At 39.6% G+C, this 23,195-nt stretch overlaps 1 protein-coding gene across 1 annotated transcript in view; it reads left to right on the plus strand.

Annotated features, from left to right (window-relative positions):
* The window catches only part of CPM (carboxypeptidase M), a 65,604-nt gene that overhangs the window by 21,171 nt on the left and 21,238 nt on the right, over positions 1–23,195 (plus strand). Inside the window, exons 3-4 of the mRNA XM_044677909.1 lie at positions 12,574–12,671; positions 21,369–21,541. Coding sequence (XP_044533844.1) covers positions 12,574–12,671; positions 21,369–21,541 — 271 coding nt within the window. The remainder of the gene's footprint in view (positions 1–12,573; positions 12,672–21,368; positions 21,542–23,195) is intronic.

The raw sequence follows: 23,195 nt of genomic DNA on the forward strand, positions 1-23,195 counted from the left end.
GTGCACATCATATGAGGCACTTTCTCCTTGTTTTAGAGGTGAGGAATAAGTATATAAATCCAGATTCGAACCCAAGTCCTCTTCTACAAAGTCTACATTCTTTCCATTGTAGTAATAATTTAGATAGCCCTTTAAGGTTTCCCGGGCAGTTAGGTGGCACAGTGGATAGAGTGTCAGACTGGAGTCAAGGAAATTTAGATTCCTCTTGAGTTTAAAATGGCCTCTATCACTTACTAGCAGTGCAACCCTGAACAAGGTTACTTAACCCTGTTTGCCTCAGTGTCCTCATTCGTAAAATGAGCTGGAGAAGGAAGTGGCAAACCACTCCAGATCTTGCTTACTATCTTTGTGACCTTGGTCAAGTCTCTCTCCGAGACTCAAATTTCCTTACCTAACAAAGGGATCTAGATCTGTTACTCCTTTCATATGTGCAATTATGACATCTGCCTGCAAGTCTTCTGGCTCTTTTCCTCTAGAAGGTCTTGGGACCTTCTAGAAAACAGTTACTCAAAAGGCATCGTGTGTTTTAGAGCTTCCCAAATGCCTAGACAGGACTTTGGCCATTGTTAAGTGTGCCTTCTGCTCACTGCCTCAGCTCAACAAGCAGTAGCCATCTGACTGGGGCATCTCATCTCCAGTCTGTCTATGCCCATATACATACAACCATCTATATTATACTATTCAGTAATGTTGGGAAATAAGCAATTAGAAGGAGAATAAAGCACTGAGCTTAAGTTGGCAAGACCTGAGTTCGAAACCTGTTTCAGGTGCTTCCTCTGTGATCTTGAGCAAGTCAATTATTATTATCCTCGGTTTCTTCATCTGTAGAAATGATGAAAATAATAGCAGCCCCTAAATTGCAGGGTTGTTTTGCAAGATTTATGAGATATACTACATGTAAAGTGCTTCAGAAACATTAAAGCACTGTGTGTTAGGTATTATTAGAATAAGTATTATCACTTTTAAAAATAGCACACACATAATGCTTTTAAGGTCAATTAAACCCTTTAATAACCCTGCGAGTTAGGTAATAGCAGCTAGTATTTAAATATCTTTATAACAAAAGATTAAACTTTGCAAAGCACTTGACAAATGTCCCATGAGCCCACAGTAGAAAGGCTTTATTATTATAGAATGTGTGGAAGTATAGAATACGAGGTAGGTTCTGTTATTACAATACTCCCTTTTATAGATGAGGAAACACATACAGAGGGTAAGTGACAAGTTACTTAAGGTCACACAGCTAGTAGGTATCTGAAGTCATATTTGAACTCAGCTCTTCCTAATTCTGTGTCCAGTACTCTGACCACTAAATTACCAATTACTTATCTACAGAGAATACGAGCATTATAGTAATCACTTTATAAATGCGGAAACAGACTGGTGTCTGTTTCCTCTAAACCAAAATTGTTAAGTGTAAGAATTTGAACCCAGGCCTCCTGACTCAAGTTCCTTACTCTTGCCACAAATCCTTGCTTCCTCTCCCAATGCAGTGTAGTGGACTTTCTGATGAGTTCTTATTGCTGTAGATCCTGTTTCAGGAACTGAGATTTGGAGAGGCATTTTTCTTTTTAGAGGCAAAACCATTTGATCGCTCACTGGGCTTCGAAAAGGCAGGTTAGAGAGCTAATGAGAGCTGGATGGTCTCTTGTTGGGATTTCCCATAGAGAGGATTTCTTTTCAGCTTTGGGTTGGACGAGATGGCCAATGAGCACCTTCCAATGAGGAAATTCCATGATTCCTCTCCACAGACTTTAGGGGGGAGTAAGTAATTCATTTTCATTATCTCATCCAACTCCCTTTCTCATATTCTATGTTCCAGCCAAGCTATTCCCCATTCTCTTCTTGTTCTCATCTATTTCTTTACTTAGGTCGTTCTCCAAGTTTGTAATAGACTCTCTCCCCTCCCTGCAATCTGTATCCTTTGCTAAAACTTCCTCTCTGCTCCTTAAATACCACCCCTTCCACCATTATTCCCCTGGCCCTGCCTTCCAGATGAGAAGGACCATTCCCTGCCCAACACGTTGTTTCATTCAATCAACAAATATTTAATAAACCCTACCTTGAAGTTGACACTTTACTGGGTGCTTCAGGGAAAATAATCACTTACCTTTTCCTCATTAGATATAGAAACCGAGGCTGAGAAGGGGAAGTCTCCCAGTGCTCTTTCCATCATAACATGACTCTCCAGTACCCCCTCTAAAAATAACACACATATATCCTGCTAGATGGCTCAAGAACTGAGTTCAAATCCACTACCTCTGTGGTCCTTGGCAGGTGACTTAATTTTATAGGATTTAAATTAATATCCAACATGCCAAGAATTATGTTTTATAAAGTTTTTTAATAATCACTTGAAGTAATAAAAGGGAAATAGAATTTAAAAAAAACCTAATTATTGAATAAAATTAAAACCATGTGAGCAAAACTCTCCTGTCACTCACCCATGCCACCTCCAGAGCAAGAGAGAGTGAGGCAGGACTACACAAAATTTATATCCTCCCTATGTCAGCACGTAACATGAGAAGCTAGAGTGGGGTGCTGGGAATAGTAGTTTCAGGGTGCAGAAATTCTAATTATATAATCTCTTTGTGCCTTAGTTAACTCATCTGTAAAATGAGGTAGCACCTACTTGTCAGGATTGTGGTGAGGATCAAGTGAGTTAACTTATGTGAAGTGATTATAAAACCTTAAAGCGCTATAGAAATACAAGCTATTATTACATTGGCTATCCCAAAAGTCTTTTTTTTTAACCCCTTATCTTCCATCTTGGAAGTATCTGCTCTAGGTAGAAGAGTGATAAGGACCAGGCATATGGGGTTAAGTGACTTGCCCAAGGTCACGCAGTTAGGAAGTATCCAAAAGTCTTAATGTGTTTTAAGCTATCAAATTAAAGATTTTTGAGACACCCCATATTATAGAGAGCAGTGTTTTTTGTTTAGTGATGGTGGTGGTGGTTGTTTCTATAAACCCTTACCTTCTATCTTGGAATTGATATTATGGCTTGGTTCCAGGGCAGAAGAGCAGCAAGGGCTAGGCAATGGAGGTGAAGTGATTTCCCCCCCCCCCCACCAGGATCATACAACTAGGAAGAGTGAGTCCAAATTTGAACCCAGGACCTCTAGGCCTGGCACTCTATCCACTGAACCACCCAGCTGATGTAAAAAAACTATTTCCTTAATTCCAAGATAGATGGCAGGATCTTTCTTGCCCCCCATGATTCTTAATTTACTTGGAGAAGTAAGACTTAGCTGCAATCTCAGGTAACTAAACCTTCAAGGCAGTGAAAGATTAAGAACTAGAGAAACAGCAAGGACAAGGAATTCCATGGTCAAGTGTGAACCTATCGAGAAGGCTCCGTAAAGCCTGCTATGTAAGTGTAGTTTATTTATATGTGAATGCAGTGGTACTAAACCATGGTGAAATAAGGTTTGTTCTTGAAGATATTTTCTAGGGAAAGCCACTTTTTTAAAACCCTTACCTTCCGTCTTGGAATCAATACTGAGTATTGGTTCCAAGGCAGAAGAGTGGTAAGGGCTAGGCAATGGGGGTTAAGTGACTTGCCCAGGGTCACACAGCTAGGAAGAAGTGTCTGAGGCCAGATATGAACCTAGTACTTCCTGTCTCTAGGCTTGGCTCTCAATCCACTGAGCTACCCAGCTGCCCCCTGGAAAAGTCATTCTTGGTGTTCAGTTTTATCTGACTCTACATGACCCCTTGATGCTTTCTTAGCAAATATACTGGAGTGATTCAACTTCTCCAGTTCATCTTCCAGCTAAGAAAACTTGAGGCAAACAGGGCTAACTGACTTGCCCATGGTCATACAGCTAGTGTGTACAGTTACATTTTCAGGTCTTCCTGATTCGAGGTCCACTATGCCACCCAACTACCCTGGGGGGGAGGATGAATTTATGCTAAAAATACCACCACACTCTTTCCTTTGGGGCTGTTGTCACTATTGGCATGAACTTGTAAGATTGGTTGGCTGGGATGAAGCTTTCAGCTGTGGATTTGAGCTTTCCTTAGTCTGAAGCAAATTTGGCTTTACCAGAATTTAACTTCCGATGTTATTGCTCAATGATGTGCTTTAATTAGCCATAGTAATAATACACTGGGATTTCTTCATAGTAGTGCAGCACTTTGCTCACATTGGAGCTGATTGGCCCCAGGACAAATGGTGAAGTAGGCTAAGATTGTCTTCCGTTCCCCATTTCTTTCTGTATCACTCCCCCCTCCTTTCTCCCTTCCCTACCCGCCAAATCATTGCTTCCCTAGTCCACAGTAAGAGGGGGGGACAGCGCATTTCCCCTACTTATGTGTATAAGCATGTGTATTCTAGAGTACAGATCCTTCTCAAGCATCATCTGGGAGACCCTGAATAAATCACTTGACTTCTCTTAGGTTCTTCATTATGAGACAAATAATAGGACCCACCTGAGAGGTTTGTTGTAATGATAAAGTGGCACATTTCCTTTTTAAAGTGCTATATAACGGCTAGTTAACATGTATTGTGCAATGTATTCATTTTATACATGTATGTGTACAGATCATGATGGAGAATCTTTTAGAGATGGAGTGCCGAGCCCCTCTCCCCCAGACTGAGTGCTGTGCCTGCCCTCCTCCCTTACCCCACACAGGGGAAGGAGGAAGCGCCCCCATTGGGCTGCTGGGCAGAGGAAGTGAAAAAATGTCATCAGGCTCAGTGGAGAGGGGGAAGGGAGCAGCTCTTTCTAGTAACAAACTCTGGAGATGAGGAGAATTGAGGGTATTGGGGAAGGAAGGTTGCCAAGTGCCCACAGAGAACACTCCGTGTGCCATCTTTGTCTGTGCCATCACTGGTATAATTATTGGAAAGCTTGGCATAGTTTTCCAAAGACAATCCATTCCAATCTCTTCTTCCCATTCAGCTACAGTATCTTTCCAAGTTATAGTGATGGATTAAACCAGTGGTTCCCAAACTCTTTTGGCCTGCCACCCCCTTTCCAGAAAAAATATTACTTAGCCCCCTGGAAATTAATTTTTTACATTTTAATAGCAATTAATAGGAAAGAAATGCACCTGTGGCCATCACTGCCTCCCTGGATTGCTGCAGCACCCACCAGGGGGCGGTGGCGCCCACTTTGGGAATCACTGGATTAAACCAAGGGTTGGCAAACTCCCTGGGTTTGGCCCACCATTGGTTTTTATGGTATTTAAAAATGAGCAAGCAGCAGTCAGATTTGGCTCAGAAGCAATGATTTGTTGACTCTTGGATTGACTAACCCATCTATTCCATTACATGTCCTGAGTCCTGGACTAGATAGATTTTTTTATCTACTCGTATATTTACTATATACATTGTTAGATCAGTTTTGTTTTTTAAACCCTTACCTTCTGTGTTAGAATCAATACTGTGTATTGAAAAAAGATAACATTGGGAATGGGGAATAATAATAGACTCAACCTCACAAGGGAAAAACAGATAGTATTACAGTATTGGTTCCAAGGTAGAAGAGCAGTAAGGGCTAGGCAATGGGGATTAAGTGACTTGCCCAGGGTCACCCAGCTAGGAAGTGTCTGAGGCCAGAGTTTAATTCACGATGGCCTGGCTCTCAATCCATTTCATATAGATCCTAGGATTACACATTTTGAACTGAAAGATATCTTAGAGGCTATCAAGTCTTGACATTTCCTTCTCATTTTACAGATGAGGAAACTGAGGCACAGAGAAGTAAAGTATCTGTGGTATGGTTTGAAGTCCAGTGCCCTGTCTATAGCATTCTCTGACTGTGTCTCATTGAGTAGGCTGTAGTATTTGGGACTTGATCCCATCAGTAGAGTAAAAGAAGTTCCAGCACAAGCAAATAGGAACATCTCAACCATCTTTTGGGAATCCCTCTTCAATTTTGACATGGACCCCACATTCTGTGCATTGTTGCTGTGTTGTCAGTTGTCTTCATAATTCAATTGAGAGTTTTCTTGGCAAAGACACTAGTTGACCATTTCTTTCTCTAGCACATTTGACATGAAGAAACTTAAGGCAAAAAGGGTTCAGTAACTCATCCAGGGTCACACAGCTAGTAAATTTCTGAGGCCAGATTTGAACAAAGAGTCCTCCTGACTTTAAGACCAGTATTCTATCCACCATGACACCAGCTTCCCTATATGCATCATACCTACTATATAGACACTCAAGAACCCTCCCAGTATCTTATGGTAGTGGAAGTTGCCTTGACCAAGGAGTAGTGATACCAAAATGAAAATGCAAAGTGGGGAAAAAAGGCTGGGAAGATGACACACCCATTGAGTGCCCTCATGGAATTAGTGCCATACCCTACTCATCCCTATCCTGTCTGGGAGACTGCTTAGAGATTGGTATAACCCAAAACCATTTCATTCCCCCCATAAAATATTGGAAGGACCACCATGGTAATATTTGAGCTGTTGATATCATCAAATTATTATAAAATATACATAAGCTTTACTTTTTATCTGATCTATTATTTAAAATAATTAATATTACTCTCAAGGGGAAAAGCAAACAACTAATGATTGCCAGGACTGTGGAAAACCCATTCACATGTTGATCTATAATAATTAACTAGACACAAGACTTACTTTGTTAAATTACACGTTGGGACTTAGCCAGGCCTCTTCTATCAGTTGGTGATCTCTCTTTGATCCTCCTTATTTTCACAAGTAGTCATTCATCACTGAACCCTCATCCCTGGCAGGCCTAAAGGAACGGGAGGGGTATCTGCTTGTCCCTGTGCTCCTTGAGANTCTATATTCATAAACCCTCTTCCTCCCTGACCTCCATTACATTGTGATCTCTTTGAGAGCAAGGTCTGTGTCATATACAGTATATCTGTCTTCTTGGTACTCTGCACATAGGAGACACTTCCCACTTCTTGGTTGAATATTGGGGGGGTTGTGGTTGGTCCCCAAAGATACAGACACCAAACCCCTTTCCCTGGCATTCAAGGCTCTACACCCCCTGGCCTCAGTCAATGAAATCTTATGTGCCAATTCTCTGCTCCAAATAGTTTTATGCACTTAAGTCTCCCAAGCCTTGTGCTTTCCTTCTTTTGTGATTCCATACCTACTGGAATACTGTCATCTTCTCTCATTGGGATCCTAAAAGGCTTCCCTCACTCCCACCTCCTCAGTTGAGACCTTCCCTGATTATCCTAGTTGGACTCAATTTGTGCTTTCTTTGAACTCCTAACCTAAACTCTGGTAGCATAATACCTCCTATATATCGTCCTCTAGAGGCAGCTAGGTGGCTCAGGGGATAGGGTGTTGGGTCTAAAGCCAGGAAGACCTGAGTTCAAATTTGAGTTTGGACCTTATTTGCTGTGTGACCTTGGGCAAGTTATTTAACCTCTCTTCATCCACTGGAGAAGGAAATGGCAAACCATTCAAGCTAGTATCTTTGCCAAGAAAACCCCACAATGGTGTCCGAAGAGTCAGATGCAACTGAGCAACAAGAACAGTAACTCTTAGTAACTCTTTAGAGTATATGTTGTATCAACGCATATTGTTGCATTTCAACCCTGGCAGGCATTGGTTCAGTCATACGTCTCTTCCTAAGAGCATCCTTCTTTGGAATGTTCTGGACCAAGTACCAAGATGTTATAAAGACAAATTCTTTTATGGAGTTTTTAAGCTGGTAGCAATGGCAGACATTTATATAGCATCTCATTTGGCATTCATAGCAAGCATGAATTAATTATGACAAGAGCATTTCAAAGGTTATAAAGCTCTTTTCATATATCATCTCATCTGGTCTCCACAAGAACCTATCAGGTAGGTGCTATTATTACCCCCATTTTATAGATGAGGAAACTGGAACTGAGAAGTTAGATAACTTGCCTCTGGGCACCTCTTGGTCGGAATCCACAGCAGAATTTGAACTCTAAATTTCAAGTGTAGATCTCCAACCACTCTGATCCATCTGTCAACCCTATTTTTGCAGATAAGGACATTGAGGCTCACAGTCACAGTTTTTAAGCATCCGAGGCAGAGTTGGGGTATCCTCATCTCCTCAGACCCCTAAAACTCCTCCTTCCCCTAATCTGGGAGGAATAATAGAATATGTCCATCCGTTCTGTTCTTCCAGCATATTACACTGCCTCACACACATAAATATTTGCTGACCCACTGAATAAAAAACACTAAGTGTTTCCAGGGTGATTTTTGTCATCCTCCAGTGACCCAACCAGCATGCATTGTTTTGAATTTAGTCACTCTTGAGTGGAAAAAACCCTGAGAGGGTAATTGGATCTCAGAAGAATCGAGGTAATGAGAGGAATCAAAGTTTAGTTTATTTTGTAGACACAAGAGAGCAAAAGTCCTTGAGAACTTTTCAGTGCACCCGTTATCAGCAGGACCTTTTTAGAAGAGAAGGAAGTGCCTTCCAACATTGAGTTCTTTCATATTTGAAGTCCCCACCCTGCTAACCTGCTTTTGACCTTCGAAAACAAGTCAAATGGGCCAAGAATGGCCTGGCTCACAGAAGGAGAGGGGAAAGGTGGGGTGACCCTTGAAGTGGTTTCTCTTACCCAGAAGGGTTGCTTGTCAAGTTTATACACTTACCTCCTTTATTGGGCTGTTTGGTTGGGTTTTTGGATGTGTTGTGTTTTTTTTCAGCCTTTGGCTTGCTGCCATTTGGATTATGCAAAATAAAACTCTCATCTTGCAAATTCATTTAGGGCCAGTGATGATAAAATTGGCGCCTGCTGTCTTGTCCTTGAAGTTCTATCGATTTCATTTCTTTTCAACAAATGTATATTAATCCCAAGGCACTTTGGGGATGGGGAAAGGGAGATGGATGGTTGCAAAATAAGAGTTCAAGCCCCCCTAGATAGATCATTGGAGCATAAAAGGTTTCAGTTAGAGGATAGCTTAACCATCACTTATTCAATTTACAGATGAGGAAACTTGAGGTCAGGAAAAGTGAAATGTTTTCAGTAGGTGAACAGATAATTTTTAATGACCTCCCAGAAAGGAAACTTACAGAAACACATGTTAATGTCTAACATCTGCCATGCTATCGTAAATGTAGAATACTTCTATTTGGTACGGAGAGAAGACAGTGTTTCTGGTTCACTAAAGAATCACATACACTCTACCCCACCCCCATATTACCAAGCAGAACTAGGAGTTGCATGGCACCTTAAGGTATATTTATTGATCCTTCCCCCTCCCCCCTTTTAACCTTGACCTTCCATCTTAGAATCCAAATGTGTGTTGGTTCCAAGACAGAAGAGTGGTAAGGGCTAGACAATGGGGGCTAAGTGAAGTCACTTAGTAAGTACTCTGGGTCACACAGCTGAGAAGTGTCCAAGGCCAGATTTGAACCCAGGACCTCCTGTCTCTGGGCCGGGCTCTCCATTTACTCAGCCACCCAATTGCCCCCCTAAATAGTCTTTTTTTTTTTTTAATTTTTAAACCCTTAACTTCTGTGTATTGACTTATAGGTGGAAGAGTGGTAAGGGTAGGCAATGGGGGTCAAGTGACTTGCCCAGGGTCACACAGCTGGGAAGTGTCTGAGGCCAGATTTGAACCTAGGACCTCCCGTCTCTAGGCCTGGCTCTCAATCCACTGAGCTACCCAGCTGCCCCTTAAATAGTCTTTTAAAAGATGATCCAACAATCTCAAGAGAAATTATCATGTGCTCATCATCATAAAGCCAGTGTCAGAGACAGGGTTCAAGTCCAGATCTCTCCTTATGTGAAATTCAATAATCTTTGTGCTATTACAACAGTTTGTTATTGCTGCTCAGTCATGTTTGACTTTGTGACCCCATTTTGGGTCTTCTTGGCAAAGATACTGGAGTGGCTTGCCATTTCCTTCTCCAGCCCATTTTAAAAATGAGGAAATTGAGGCAAAAAGGGCTAAGTGACTTTTCTTGGATCACATTGCTGGTAAATATCTTGAGTCCAGATCTGAATTCATCACAATGAACCTCCTTATTCTAAGCTCAGTGTTCTATCTGCTATACCACCCAGATGCCTTTACAAGAGGCCCCCTTATCAATTATGAGAGAGTTTTCGTAGATAGTCCCACAGTCAATGCTGGGTGGGAAGGCTTTGGATCGTTATAGAAGCTACTATTTCCCTTCCGGTGATCAGTAGCTGGTCTTCATTATATAAATGATCTTTTGTGGGTATTTCCCATGAAGAGTTGTTGCAATCTCTAAGTAATTCTCTATGGAAACTAAACAACAAACTAGGGATTATTAATCAATGAGTAATACCCATTCTCTGATTTCTTCAATGACAACTTAAAGGTACATCATATTCTAGAATCTGGTGATTAGAAGTGTTAGACCCCAAAGTATATACAAACTCAGTGTAAGCTCTTAAACTCTTCTCCCTGGGATTTTAGCTTTCTAGACAATCTAACGAAGAGTTATTAAAGTTCTTACTTCCCTAAGCAGACTACAAGGTGCCAGAGATACAGAAACATCCATTGCCTCAAAGAGTTTACATTCTGCCAAGAGGCATACAACTCTTCTACAATACAAAATACAAGAGGATCTCCTTTTACACAAACAATACACACAAATTTAGGTAGTCTCGATTGGCAATCGAAAAACGAAAAACAATCAAGGCAGAAAAACACATTAAATAAATTTTGTTTAATTTTCCCAAGTGGTATAAAGTCTCACTACAATTTGCACGGTTGCACTCATTCTCACTCCAAGAAGTGTTAATTGAGTCATTACATCATTTTGTGGCAAACATTAGCAATTCCATTGGTCTTTGTCCGGAGTTCTCTCTTGTAACAAGTCATGTCCATATTGGAGCAGTGCTTCTCTTTGTTTCATTAACACCATTGAGTTATTAATAGTGGCTCTAAAGTAGAAGAGGAGTGATTCTGGTAGCTCTGATTAAGCGCCTAGGTGTATTCACATGAGAAATACTCATTAAATAACGGAGTTTTTGCCGTTATGCACAATTTTCAATTTACCATTGAAAGAATAGTACATGCAAAATGCATCTACTGTACTACTATACTGTGAGGAGGAAGTACTAACCATTGAGGGAGGGAGGAAGGAAGGAAGAAAAGAACAGAGGAAGGGAGAGAGGGAGGTAGAAAGGGAGGAAGGAAGGATCAGAATACCTCAATTCGAGTTCCACTACCTATCTGCATGACTTTTGATAGGTCACCTCAACCTCTCAACATTATTGCACTTCACATCTTGATTTCCCTGAACACTGTACATCCTGGGGCTTGCTGAGCCATGTTTGGTGCTGCTTCCTTTCTTTGGTGTTAACCTGCTACCCAATTCTCACCTGTAGTTAAGGGGAAAAAAGCACATACAGTAGCTACACCCAGGTGAACTGTCTTCAAGAGAGCTAAGCCTGGTTGAGGGTAACCAACGGACCTTGATCCTCTGGGTGAGTGAGAGGCATGCGAAGACTTTTCCTGAATGAATAAGCAAATGAGAACAACTTGTTCCAGTGGACATGAAGGTGGCTCAAGTAGGTGCTGTGGAACCCTTGGAGCTCATTTAGACTTCCAAGAAGCCAAGGCCACCCACTGTATCCTAAGCTTATTACCAGTGGTCTTGCCTTACCACGGGACTTAGATGATTCTGGAAGAGAGAATGAGGGTGGTGACTTTATGCAACGCTGCCTCATTTAAATCCAATTTATTCAAAAGTCAAAAAACATCACCAATGATGTCATTTTGGACCTCTTCCAATAGGACAACCAACCAACCACCTGCCTCATAAGGCAATGATGAGGCTCATTCATATAAGATGCATGTCAGCTGCTTATTCTTTATCATTCCATAATAATGATTAAGATCTGGCAAAAATGAAGCCCTATAAACATTGGAATAGGATTTTAAGCTTGTTTACTTGGAAGGGGAAATCCCCTCTTGGAATTTATGTTATTGGTGTTGTCTTTTCACATTTCCTTCTGAGTTTTTGACTAAAAGTTGTTTTTAGCCTTTCCAACAACCATCTGTCTTCTATAACCAACGATAAGTTTTTGAAAAAAGCATCTGACCTTTGTCTAAATTGTATAATGCATGAGTGAGGTCCAGCTTACAACTATAAAGTGTCTAAACGGTTATGAAAATTAATCATAAGTTCCTGGCATTCTTACGTATTTTGAAACATGCTGAAAAACTAAAAAAAATGATATTGAAAATGGAAAGCTTTGCTTTATGGTAAAATAGTGTGTAAACATTGACATGTTACTTATTGGAACTTAAACCACCAGATAAGGATACGGTTATATTCTAGAGCAGTGATTCCCAAAATGGGTGCTACCGCCCCTGGTGGATGCTGCCATCCAGGGAGATGGTGAGGGCCACATTTTTTTTGTATTACATTCTATTCTGAGTTCAATAAATAGTTTCATATTTCCAGGGGGTGCTAAATAATATTTTTTCTGGAAAGCGAGCAGCAGGCCAAAAAAGTTTGGGAACCACTGTAAGTGGGAGGGGGAGAGTTTGGAGTTTTGGAGATTTTCCCCCCTGTATTTCCTGTTGCTAGTATTACATTTGCTTTATATGTCAACTGCTACTTTAAAAGACCACTTATTCTCTTTTCCTTTTTTTTCCTCCATAAAGGTAGAAACCTATGGGTTCTTGTTGTGGGAAGGTTTCCAAGGGAACACAGAATTGGGATTCCAGAGTTCAAGTACATCGGTAACATGCATGGGGATGAGGTATGTATGAGATCTAGATTTCCAGTTTCTCTAAGAGAATCTTATTCTGAATGCACTGGGACAGTTGGCTTTTACTTGGGGATTTAGCTAAGGTCCTCAATTCATCAAGAGTTGAGTCCTGAAGAGTAGACAAGGAGATTTAACAGTGTAAGTGATATGCTGTCATTATCCAACCACTGTTTCCATCACTGGTTGCATTTCTACTCGTTTCCCTATCTCATTGGCCATGAAAGAGATGCTAGAATAATCCTTGCTCACCATTGCAATTTCCAGAGTCTTCCTCTACCACCATCACTCAGTCATCTCCTTTCCTTTGGGATTAATTCAATCCATATTTATCACCCAATCCAAGATTCTGGTAGCTATTATCTACCACCCTGCAAAATATACTCCTTTCCTCAATGAGTTCAACTCCTGGCTCCTAGTCTCTCTCCTGACTTCTACCTCTGTACTATGGGACTACAACCAATATATTAACAGGGTCAGCTAGGTAGTAAAGAGTGCTGGACATGGAATAGGGAGGACACGGGTTCAAATCTGAACCCAGACCCTTCTTAGCTGTGTCACCCTGGTCAAGTCATTTAACCCTGATTGCCTAGCCCTTTCTGCTCTTCTGTCTTAGAAACAATAACAAGACAGAAGGTAAAAGTTTTAGGGGAGTGAAATACATATTAACGCATTCTCGAACTCCCTAACTTCCAGTTATTCAATTTACTCACTTCCCCTCACCTATTCTTCCTCCTCACTTCATCTAGACTTAGTGTGTTGGACTCTTGATCTTGTAATCACCCACAAGATGTCCACTTCCACATCCATCAACTCTAAAATGCCTTTATCTGATCTTAATCCAGGATTGTTCCACCTTTTCCTCTTCCTTACAACTTCTACCTGTTCTTCATCCTCACTGTGATTTCGTTTTCCTTTTCCTTCTCTCTTAGAGTCAGTACCTAAGTATAGTTCTAAGAGCTATAAGGACTTGGGCTGTTAGGTTTTAGTGACTTACCCAGGGTCACAAAGCTAGGAAGTATCTGAGGCCAGATTTGAACCCAGGTCTTCCCAACTCCAGGCATGGTTATCTACTGTACCACCTAGCTGCCCAACCCCTTTATTCAGGTCATTACCCCCAGCAGTTAAATTAGCATAATGACTAGCACACAGCAAGTGCTTAATAAGTATTCATTGACTGACCCCTGCCACTGATGACACTTTAATCTCATTCTCATCTATTCCCTCGTGTAAACCAGACGAACTCTACAGCATCTTCCCTCAAATCTCGTCTTACCCTTTCACTTCTCATGCCCAAGAAGTCTCCTCCGATCCCCTTTAATGTGCTCGCGCCTTGCCTCTTAAGATTTCCTACAATTTATTGGGGTGTAGGTGATTCTGTAAGTTATAAGTTCTTGTGAGCAGGGACTGATTTTGCCTTTTGCTTTCTTAGCACTTACTACACCTGAAAATGCTTATTGACTTGTCTGGTAGAAAGGGACACAGATGTTATTTGTACGTCTTCTCTGTTAATCTAAGGAATTGGGTCAAAGTCCCTTCACCAGAGCTTTTTTGGGTCTTTTTTTCTGAGACAACATTCCCTTTTTAATGCATTTGGAAGGAAAGGATCCATGGCATCCACATGACTGAACATGTTTGAGCAATGTAGTCAATGGTTTCCTTCAAAAAGCAAAATCCTCTAAGTCAATGTGGGATAGTTTCTACATCTTTTAAATTTCTACATCCTTTAACGCTCCCTTGGGCTTCGAGTCCAAAGCACCCAGTTTCTTTTCTAGTTTGCCAGGAATGTGATCGATCACAGGATAGTCATCATTTCATCATCCTTTATCTTTCCCAACCCAGGCTTTTGCAATGGAATTGAAGGTGTCTCCCTATAGCTATTCCCCATTCTCCTTGCAATATTTTAAGTATGTGGCAACCAGCAGGGTGTTTTTTGTTCATCAGACTCAAGTGGGTGGATTTATATTGCCAATAATGAACATACACCAGCAAGGAAAGGTAGTTCCAAGTAATTAATGTAAACAGGGAAAAAAACCAAACATTCTCCAATACATAATAAATACCCTACGAAATATACTGAAAATCAAGAAGGTAAAGCTGTATTCCAAACACCTCTGACTTTGCAATAGGGTTGGGTTGCTCCAATGTTATTTTCTGCCTTGGCTTAACTCTTCCCCTTCCCCCACCAAAAAAAGCCATAGACCTATATAAGCAGCACCCACCCCTCATGACACCACCTATTTGTCCTTGATGAGTTTTCAAATATGCAGCCTGTCAGGGCTGTCTTTATCGAGGGGTTCAGAAACCAGTTCCTCCTACTATGGCAGGATAGATTCCTATTCAAGAAAGCTGGAGGCTTCAGTCCAAAGTCAACATATTGCCAAGTTTACCATACTATTCATTATGGATTGGCATCATTGGGCTGGGTAAGATGGGAACATTTAGTCAAAATGATTCTCTTTCCTTAGAAAACATTGCTCCAGCAAAGCTGCTGGAATGATTATAAACATCACAGATTGCAACTCAGACTTCTTTTTTACTATCTAACCTTAGGTGAACATGGCCCTCCTGAATCTCTCTTTAATAGAAAACAGATGTTTTTCCACTTAGCCCAGATTTCCTGCTATTTCAGTGGCAACAGCCTGCTACTCAGAAGTTAACCCTCTGAACTCACAATTTAAAAACAAAACAAGTGGGCAGCTGGGTGGCTCAGTGGATTGAGAGTCAGGCCTAGGTTCAAATCTGGCCTCAGACACTTCCCAGCTGTGTGACCCTGGGCAAGTCACTTGACTCCCATTGCCTACCCTTACCACTCCTCTGCCCAGGAGCCAATACACAGAAGTTAAGGGTTTAAAAAATAAAATAAAAAATAAAAAAATAAAAACAAGTCAGGAGAACTCTTCCTCCCTCTGTGCCCATGTAAGTAAGCATTTCCCACCTTTCACCAGTTCACTACTACTATCTGCTATTTTGGGGGGACTTCTTAGGAAGTCCTGTCTGAGTCTTCCTGAGTATAGAAGCCTGCTATGCACCAATGGAAACCTCCCTAGTCTGTCTTTAGGTAGAGTTGTTTATATCTAGACAACAACCACCTGCTTGTCCTTCCCAGTTAGTAACAGTATATTGATTGGAATGAACACAACTCGCATCCAAAACATGTTTAGCTACCTAGCTTTTCCTCAAAGTTTACCAGGAGCTATCTACCCTTCTGCTCTACCAGTAATAGAAGCCACAAGAGAGGATAACGTTCTCTTGGCAGTGTTGGAAGGCAAGGCAGCACTCACATTATTGGAGGTGGTCTTCTTTCGGCCGTTAAAGGATCATCAGTTATCCCCCGTATTCATTGCTGAAATAGTCACTCATTAATAGTCCCAGGTGTGATTCCACATCTGGTCCAATAATCACTTCTAGCAGCAAATGGTTTACTAATAGAACTTACTAGAGAATTGAGATTATTGAAAGTAGAGAAGATTAACAGCCTCTAAGAAGCAACATTTTCCTGCCCATTATCAGTGGACCCTCTTCTCTCTTCACCTACTTCCTGCTAGCTCCTCGATATTTGTTTATCTATCTTGGGATCTGCCAATTTTGGTAGCTAAATGATGAGAGAGTCCACTTATAAAAAGCACTGTCACCTGGCAAGGTACCCTCTTTTGAAATCAAGGAGAGCCAAGACTTTCTAAGGTGAGATTGGAAAGATGAGACTTAGCACTTCCTTTCCCATACATTAAGCAAAGTGATGTGGGTTTTTCCCCAGTTAATTTGGGCCCTGGTTTGCATATGAACATCCTCTACCCAAGATGCCTCTGGGGTCAGACAAGGCTTCATGATTCTGTTTTTCTCCCAGTAATTCCTGTGTCTTCAGTGAATTTCTCAATACCATCTTCCCTAATATAAGGAATAGTACTGGGGATAGCATCATCCTCTGCCTTGAAATCACAGGTATCCCTTACCTTGTGAAGAGGTACCTTAAGAAGAATTAAAATTACTGGTGCTTAGCTGGAACTCACAGATCTCTACCCCAACCCTACCTTTCTTATGTTTTGCATAATCGTATTGATCAGGTCCTGCCAGCTCTCCCCAGAGAAGGGAAGGAAGAAAGGGAAGCAGGCAATTTGGATCATATAATTTTGGAAAACTTAAGTGGAAATTTGTTATTAAATATAATTGGTAAGACAAAATATCTTTATGATAAATAAAAGGAAAAGAGACTAATCATCATCTCCCGGGTAAACATCTTTTTATAGTATGAGTTCTCTCACCATATTGATCAACCTAGTAGATGTCCATCAACAATTCAGCATTTTTAAAGCTTCTACCAGATGTGAGAGGGCAGCTGGGTGGCTCAGTGGATAGAGTGCTAGCCCTGAAGTCTGGAAGATCTGACTTCAAATTTGGCCTTAAATCCTAGCTGTAGGATCTTGGCCAAGTCACTTAATTTGTTAAGTTTAATTCAATTAATTAATGCCTGCTGGCCTTAATTTTCTTCATCTGTAAAATAAGCTAGAGAAGGAAATAGCATAGAAGGAAATAGTATCTCTTCCTTAAAAAATCCAAATGGGGTCAGGAAGAGTTGAACACAACTGAACAACAATGTAAGCCACCTACTACCTCCCCAACATATTCTCCCCGTTTACTTCTTCTTATTTAGCACCTTCTTCCTATTTAGCACCAAAAATATGAAGTTGAGTGTGGTGGGAGAAAACAGCTAAACTATACTAAATTTTAGATAATAATTTCTTGGAAAAATATCCCTGTTTATGTTCGTTCTTCTAAACTTTCTAAGATCCTCCAGGGCATTAGACTATCTTTATTCTGGGCAAAGTGCCCAATTCACTTTGAATGTCAGTTCAGCTCTTAAAATGCCTTGTGTGTTCTTTTTGTGTTCAGTACCTTCGGGCTAGAGTAACCAAACATCTCAATTCTGTGGAATTAGCAGGACCTTTTTAAAATTTTTTAGCATTTTTCCATCGTTTTAGTCAGAATGGATTTCAGAGACCAAGCTGGTCCTGAAGACAATAATACCTTTTGTATTTTGCCCACTGAGTGGTCATCCAGCTTTTGCTTTGAGGCTTCCAATGAAGGACATCTCACTACCTCCTAAGAATACCTGTCCAAGTCAGGTCAACAAATATTTATGAAACACCAGGCACTGTGCTGAGCACCAGGGATGGAAAAAGAGGCAAAAGATAGTCTGCCCTCAAGGAGCTCTTGGGCTAATGGGCAGACAACATACAAATGGCTATGTACATGTAAGATGTAGGCAAGAAAAATTGGAGATAATCAACACAGTGAAGAAATTAGACTTAAGGAAGGAATTAAGAAAAGCTTCCTGTAGAAGGTGGAATTTTAGCTGGTACTTTAGGAAACCAGGGTAGCTAGTGGCACTGTAAATAGAGTGCCAAGTTCAAATTTGACCTCAGTCCCTTACTAGCTGTGTGACCCTAGGCAAGTCACTTAACTGTTTGCCTCAGTTCCTCATCTTTAAAATGATTTAGAGAAGGAAATCCAATATCTTTGCCAAGAAAACCTATAAGTATGAAAAATGATAGATGCTTGTATAAATATATAAATTAGTATTTTAATTAAAGCCATGCTGATAGATAAAATCATTAGACCACGCGCTTGTAAGCATTCAAAACTGCCGCCTCCATTTTGTCTCCTGTTTCCTGGCCATGGCCTACTCGCAAAAGAGACCACTCCCTCCTAACCCACGAGATTTAAGCTCTCCCCTGCGTCAAGACGTCGGGAGACGGAAATCAGTTGGACCATGTTGGATCACGGGAAATGTAGTTTTATACATTTCCCAAGTTTCACTTTTTACAACCCCAAATGGGAGTTAGGATGAATTGGACATGATGAAAAAGATTGAACAACTACAGCAATTAAGGAAGGCACATGGAAGAGATGGGGAAGGAGAATTTTTCAGGTATTAGGGACAGCTTATGTAAATGCCTGCAGTCAGGAGATGCAGTAGAGGAGGAAAAGAAAATAGACCAGTGTCTAGATTTCAGAGTACCAAGGGAGGAGTTCCATTTTTGGATGGAATTGGTAATCAATAAATATTTGAAGTACATAATAATACATTCAACATCATTTTTAAAGAAATAGATGATGCCAGGGGCAGCTAGATGACTTCATGGACTGAGAGCCAGACCTAGAGACAAGAAGTCCTGGATTCAAACCTGGCCTCAGACACTTCCTAGCTGTGTGACCCTGGACCAGTCACTTAACTCCCATTACCTAGCCCTTACCACTCTTCTGCCTTAGAACCAATACACAATGTTGATTCTAAGGTGAAAAATAAGATATATGTGTATGTGTAAATATATAAATAAATAAATTTAGAATTCTATTTCTTTGTCTACTAATATAATGTTGGTATATTTGCTTCTTTCCACTTAGTTATGCAATATAAACTAGCTTTTTATAAAAGCACACAAGAGACTGAGGTAGTCTCTAGGTGTTTTTCATGGCATTCAAATGGCTTCTATTTTTTTAATCCAAAGATATTTTATTTTCCTAATTACACATAATCATCATTTCCAGCATCCATTTTCCAAAATTATAATATCCAAATTGTCTCTCCCTCCCTTCTTTTCCTCCCTGCTCTTGGAGATGATAAACAATTTGATCTAAACCAAACATGTATTATCATGTCAAACCCATTTCTATATTGGTCATTGTTGAAGAGCACATTCATACAAAACCAAAACTCCCAAATAAAATCATACACTGATGCAAAAGGTACTCTGCTTTGATCTGCATCCATCCAACTCCCAACAATTCTTTCTCTGAAGGTGGATCACATTCCCCGTCATAAGTCCTTCTATTCCTTCAGGATCGTCCCAGACCAGTGAATTGCTGAGAGTGACCAAATATTCACAGTTGGTCATTGTAAAATATTGTTGTTTCTGAGTACAATATTCTCAAGTGGCTTCTGTCACACACATACACACATAGTCTATTTTCTCCTTTCTATTCACCAACTAAAAAACTTCCCCAAATATTTTCTTTTCTAGTAGAAATTACTTGAATGTAAGCTGTTACACCTAGAATGCTCCAAATAATTGTGTTGACTCAGAATAGGAAGTTTAAAATTGCATCATTCAATCTTTTGCATTTATCTGTTTTCTTTCATCCTTTTGTCTGTAAAAATAAAAATCAAATTTATTGGCGAGAGGCTATCTTAAGATGTGGGTGGAAGGGAGGGATAGATAGGTGGCTCAGTGGCTAGAGAGCTAGCCCTGCAGATGGGAGATCTTGGGCTCAAAACTGGCCTCAGATGGGGCAGTTGGTTAGCTGAGTGGATTGAGAACCAGGCCTAGAGATGGGAGGTCCTAGGTTCAAATGTGACCTTAGACCTCCTTACCACTCTTCTACCGAGGAGCCAATACACAGAAGTTAAGGGTTTAAAAAAAATATTTAAAAACTGGCCTCAGAGATTTCCTAGCAGTGTTATCCTAAGCAAGTCACTTAAGCCTAATTGCCCCCTAGTTGACAAACAGCTGCTCCATTCTCCCTCTTCCCAGCACCAGAGGACATTTTTTGCATGCCCTACCCCACTGTACAGGTGCCCAAAGCAAGCACTTTCTCTCTCAGCTCTCTGATAATGTGAGGGCTCACAGACAGCTTGAATTTGCCCTCTGGGCACTCGAACTAGTTCACCAACCTTGGCCTAGACCCTACTGGTCTTCTGCCTTGGAACCAATACTTATAATAGATTCTAAGACAGAAGGTATATGTTTGAAAAACACAAAAACATTGGGGATTTCAATTTGGGCCAAACCAGTAAAAAATATTTTATTTTCCCAATTACTGAAGTTATAGGATCAAAACATCATTTTGTCATTCTAGTCTAGCAGTTAAAAAAACTACAGCCCAAGAACTTATGGTTCTTAAAATTTTTATGACTCAATAAAATTGATTTCCTTTAAAATGTAGACATTTTCATTTTATGTATTCAAAACCATTATTCTGAGAAGAGATCTGTAGATTTCACTACACTGCCAAATCAGTCCACGAAACATACAAACAAAAATTAGTTTCGAGCCCCTGGACTTCTCCCGTCTTTGGTGTTTTTTTGGGGCAGTCCCTGAGTTTATTACTCTATTCCTCAATATTGTCCTGATAATGGACTCCTTGCTGTTCCTCCAACAAAACCCTCTCATCTTTTCATCTCCAGGAATCTTCTCTAGATTCCTCCCATACCTGGAATGCTCGCTCTCTCTCATCTCCAATTCTTGACTTCCCTGACTTCCTTCAAGACCCATTTTAAATTTTACTACAAAAAACCATTATTTGTCTCTTAATTCTTGTCCATTTGTTCTCTCAATTACATCCTATTTCTTCTGCGTGAAGCTTCTTTGACCATAGTGGTACCCATGCCATCTCCTCCATTAGATTGTGAGCTCTTCAAGGACAGCAACTGTCTTTTTCCTTCCTTTGTATCATCAGGGCTTTGTATCATTAGTGCCTGGCATATAATCAATGCTTATGAGTGTCTGAACGAGTCAAATATATAAACTTCAGCACTGCCCTTAATTCTGATGACATATTTGCAAATTCTTGGCAGTATTTGACCATTTGGCCTTGTGATTTATGAAAGAGAAAATCCATGTGCCTGGTGGTTCTTTTTCTCTTGAAGTTTTGGGAGTGGTTTCCTGAAGTTTGACTTTTCTTCTTTTATAGGTTATAGGACGAGAGGTACTCCTCCATCTGATAGACTACTTGGTTACGAATGATGGAAGGGATCCTGAAATCACCCGCCTGCTTAATAATACTCGGATACACATCATGCCTACTATGAATCCAGATGGATTTGAGTCTATTGAAATACGTGACTGTTATTCCTCAGATGGCAGGTAAGGGTGGACTGGTTTGGCTCCGTATACCAGAAATTCTTGCTCCAGAGTCAATGCATCTTTTGGAAGAAGGTAGAAAATTTGTCAACTTGGAATAGGAAGAAATCATTGTTTTCATTCACCTTTACCAAAATATAACATTTTGGAGAGAAGGAGGGGGGAAAACAAATTAATAATATCAGAAATGAAAAAGGGAAAGTCAGTAAATGAAAAAGAAATAAAGGAAATTATTAGAAAATATGTGAGCAAAAATAATAATGGATAAATATTTAAAATTATAAATATATTACCAGAATAAGAAATAGAAATTTAAATAATTTAATCATTAAGAAAAGAAATTTAATAAGTTATGAATCAACTCCAAAAGTAACACAAATCCAAACCAGTTGGAAAATTCAAACATTCAAAGATAATGAATTCCAATTTTATATGTTTTGTTAGCAAGAATTGGGAAAGATGGAATCCTTTTTTGAGACTGTTATTGTCCTGATACCTAAACCAGGGAAAGATAAATCAGAGAAAGAAAACTATAAACTGATATCTCTAATAAATATTGATAAAACATTGAATTAAATATTGGCAGACTATAATAACATTAAAAAACATGACTAAAAAATATAAAACTATGACTACACTGATCAATAGTAAGAATTCAAAATTGGTTCAATACTAGGAAAATATCAACATAAGATTTATATCATGTATGTTTTCTTAATGTGGTAAACAATATTTCTAAACCAAGTGCTACCATGACCCATAGTGAATAAACATTAGAAGTCTTTCCAATATGAGCCAGGGTAAAGAAAGAACACCCATTTTCACCATTATATAGAAAATTTTTATATATGCTTTAAAGAAATAAAGATAGTGAAACTGAGGAAATAAACAGGTAAAGAAGAAAATAAGTGCTTTTTGTAATTTGATGGTTTATGTAGCAAACTGAAGAGATCCAACTAAAAATAAAACTAATTACTAATTAATCACATTAGCAATGTTGCCATATAAAAAATCCACAAAACATCATTTCTTCTACATATTACTAATAAAAATTCAAAAGAAAAATCAAATTTCTATTCAAAGTTATTGTATAAAATATCTAGGCACCTATCTATCAAAATATTCACAAGAACTAGATGAATACAAATAAAATATTTATTACAGAAATAAAGGAAGATATGAAAAATAAAAGAATTAATTATTCATGGTTGGGTCAAGCTAGCAGAAGTAAAACAACCAAACTACTTAAATTACTTTATAGGTTCAATGCCAAACTAAGAAAGCATAACAAATTATTTCATACAACCCCCCAAAAAAAACCTTAACAAAATTAATCTAGAAAATAAAAGGTCAAGAATTTTAAGGGGAATAATGGAAAAAGATAGAAAGTAAGGGAGTCGACTGATACCATACTTCAAATTATACTGCAAAACAATATGTTGATACTAGTTATAAAATGGGAAATATTGTTCAGTATAACTAACTAGGTACCTCAGATCTAGAAGCAATTGAATCAATAGCTTCATGATTCAAAAAGCCAACTTCACATGTACACATGACCTAGATAGAAAGTGTCATATCTTAAATGTATTAAATAAGAATCAAATGACACAACCTTTCATGATGTCAGGTAGGGGAAGATTCCTGACCAAATAGT

The sequence above is a fragment of the Gracilinanus agilis genome, chromosome 5, assembly GCF_016433145.1.
Source record: "Gracilinanus agilis isolate LMUSP501 chromosome 5, AgileGrace, whole genome shotgun sequence".
NCBI lineage: Eukaryota > Metazoa > Chordata > Mammalia > Didelphimorphia > Didelphidae > Gracilinanus > Gracilinanus agilis.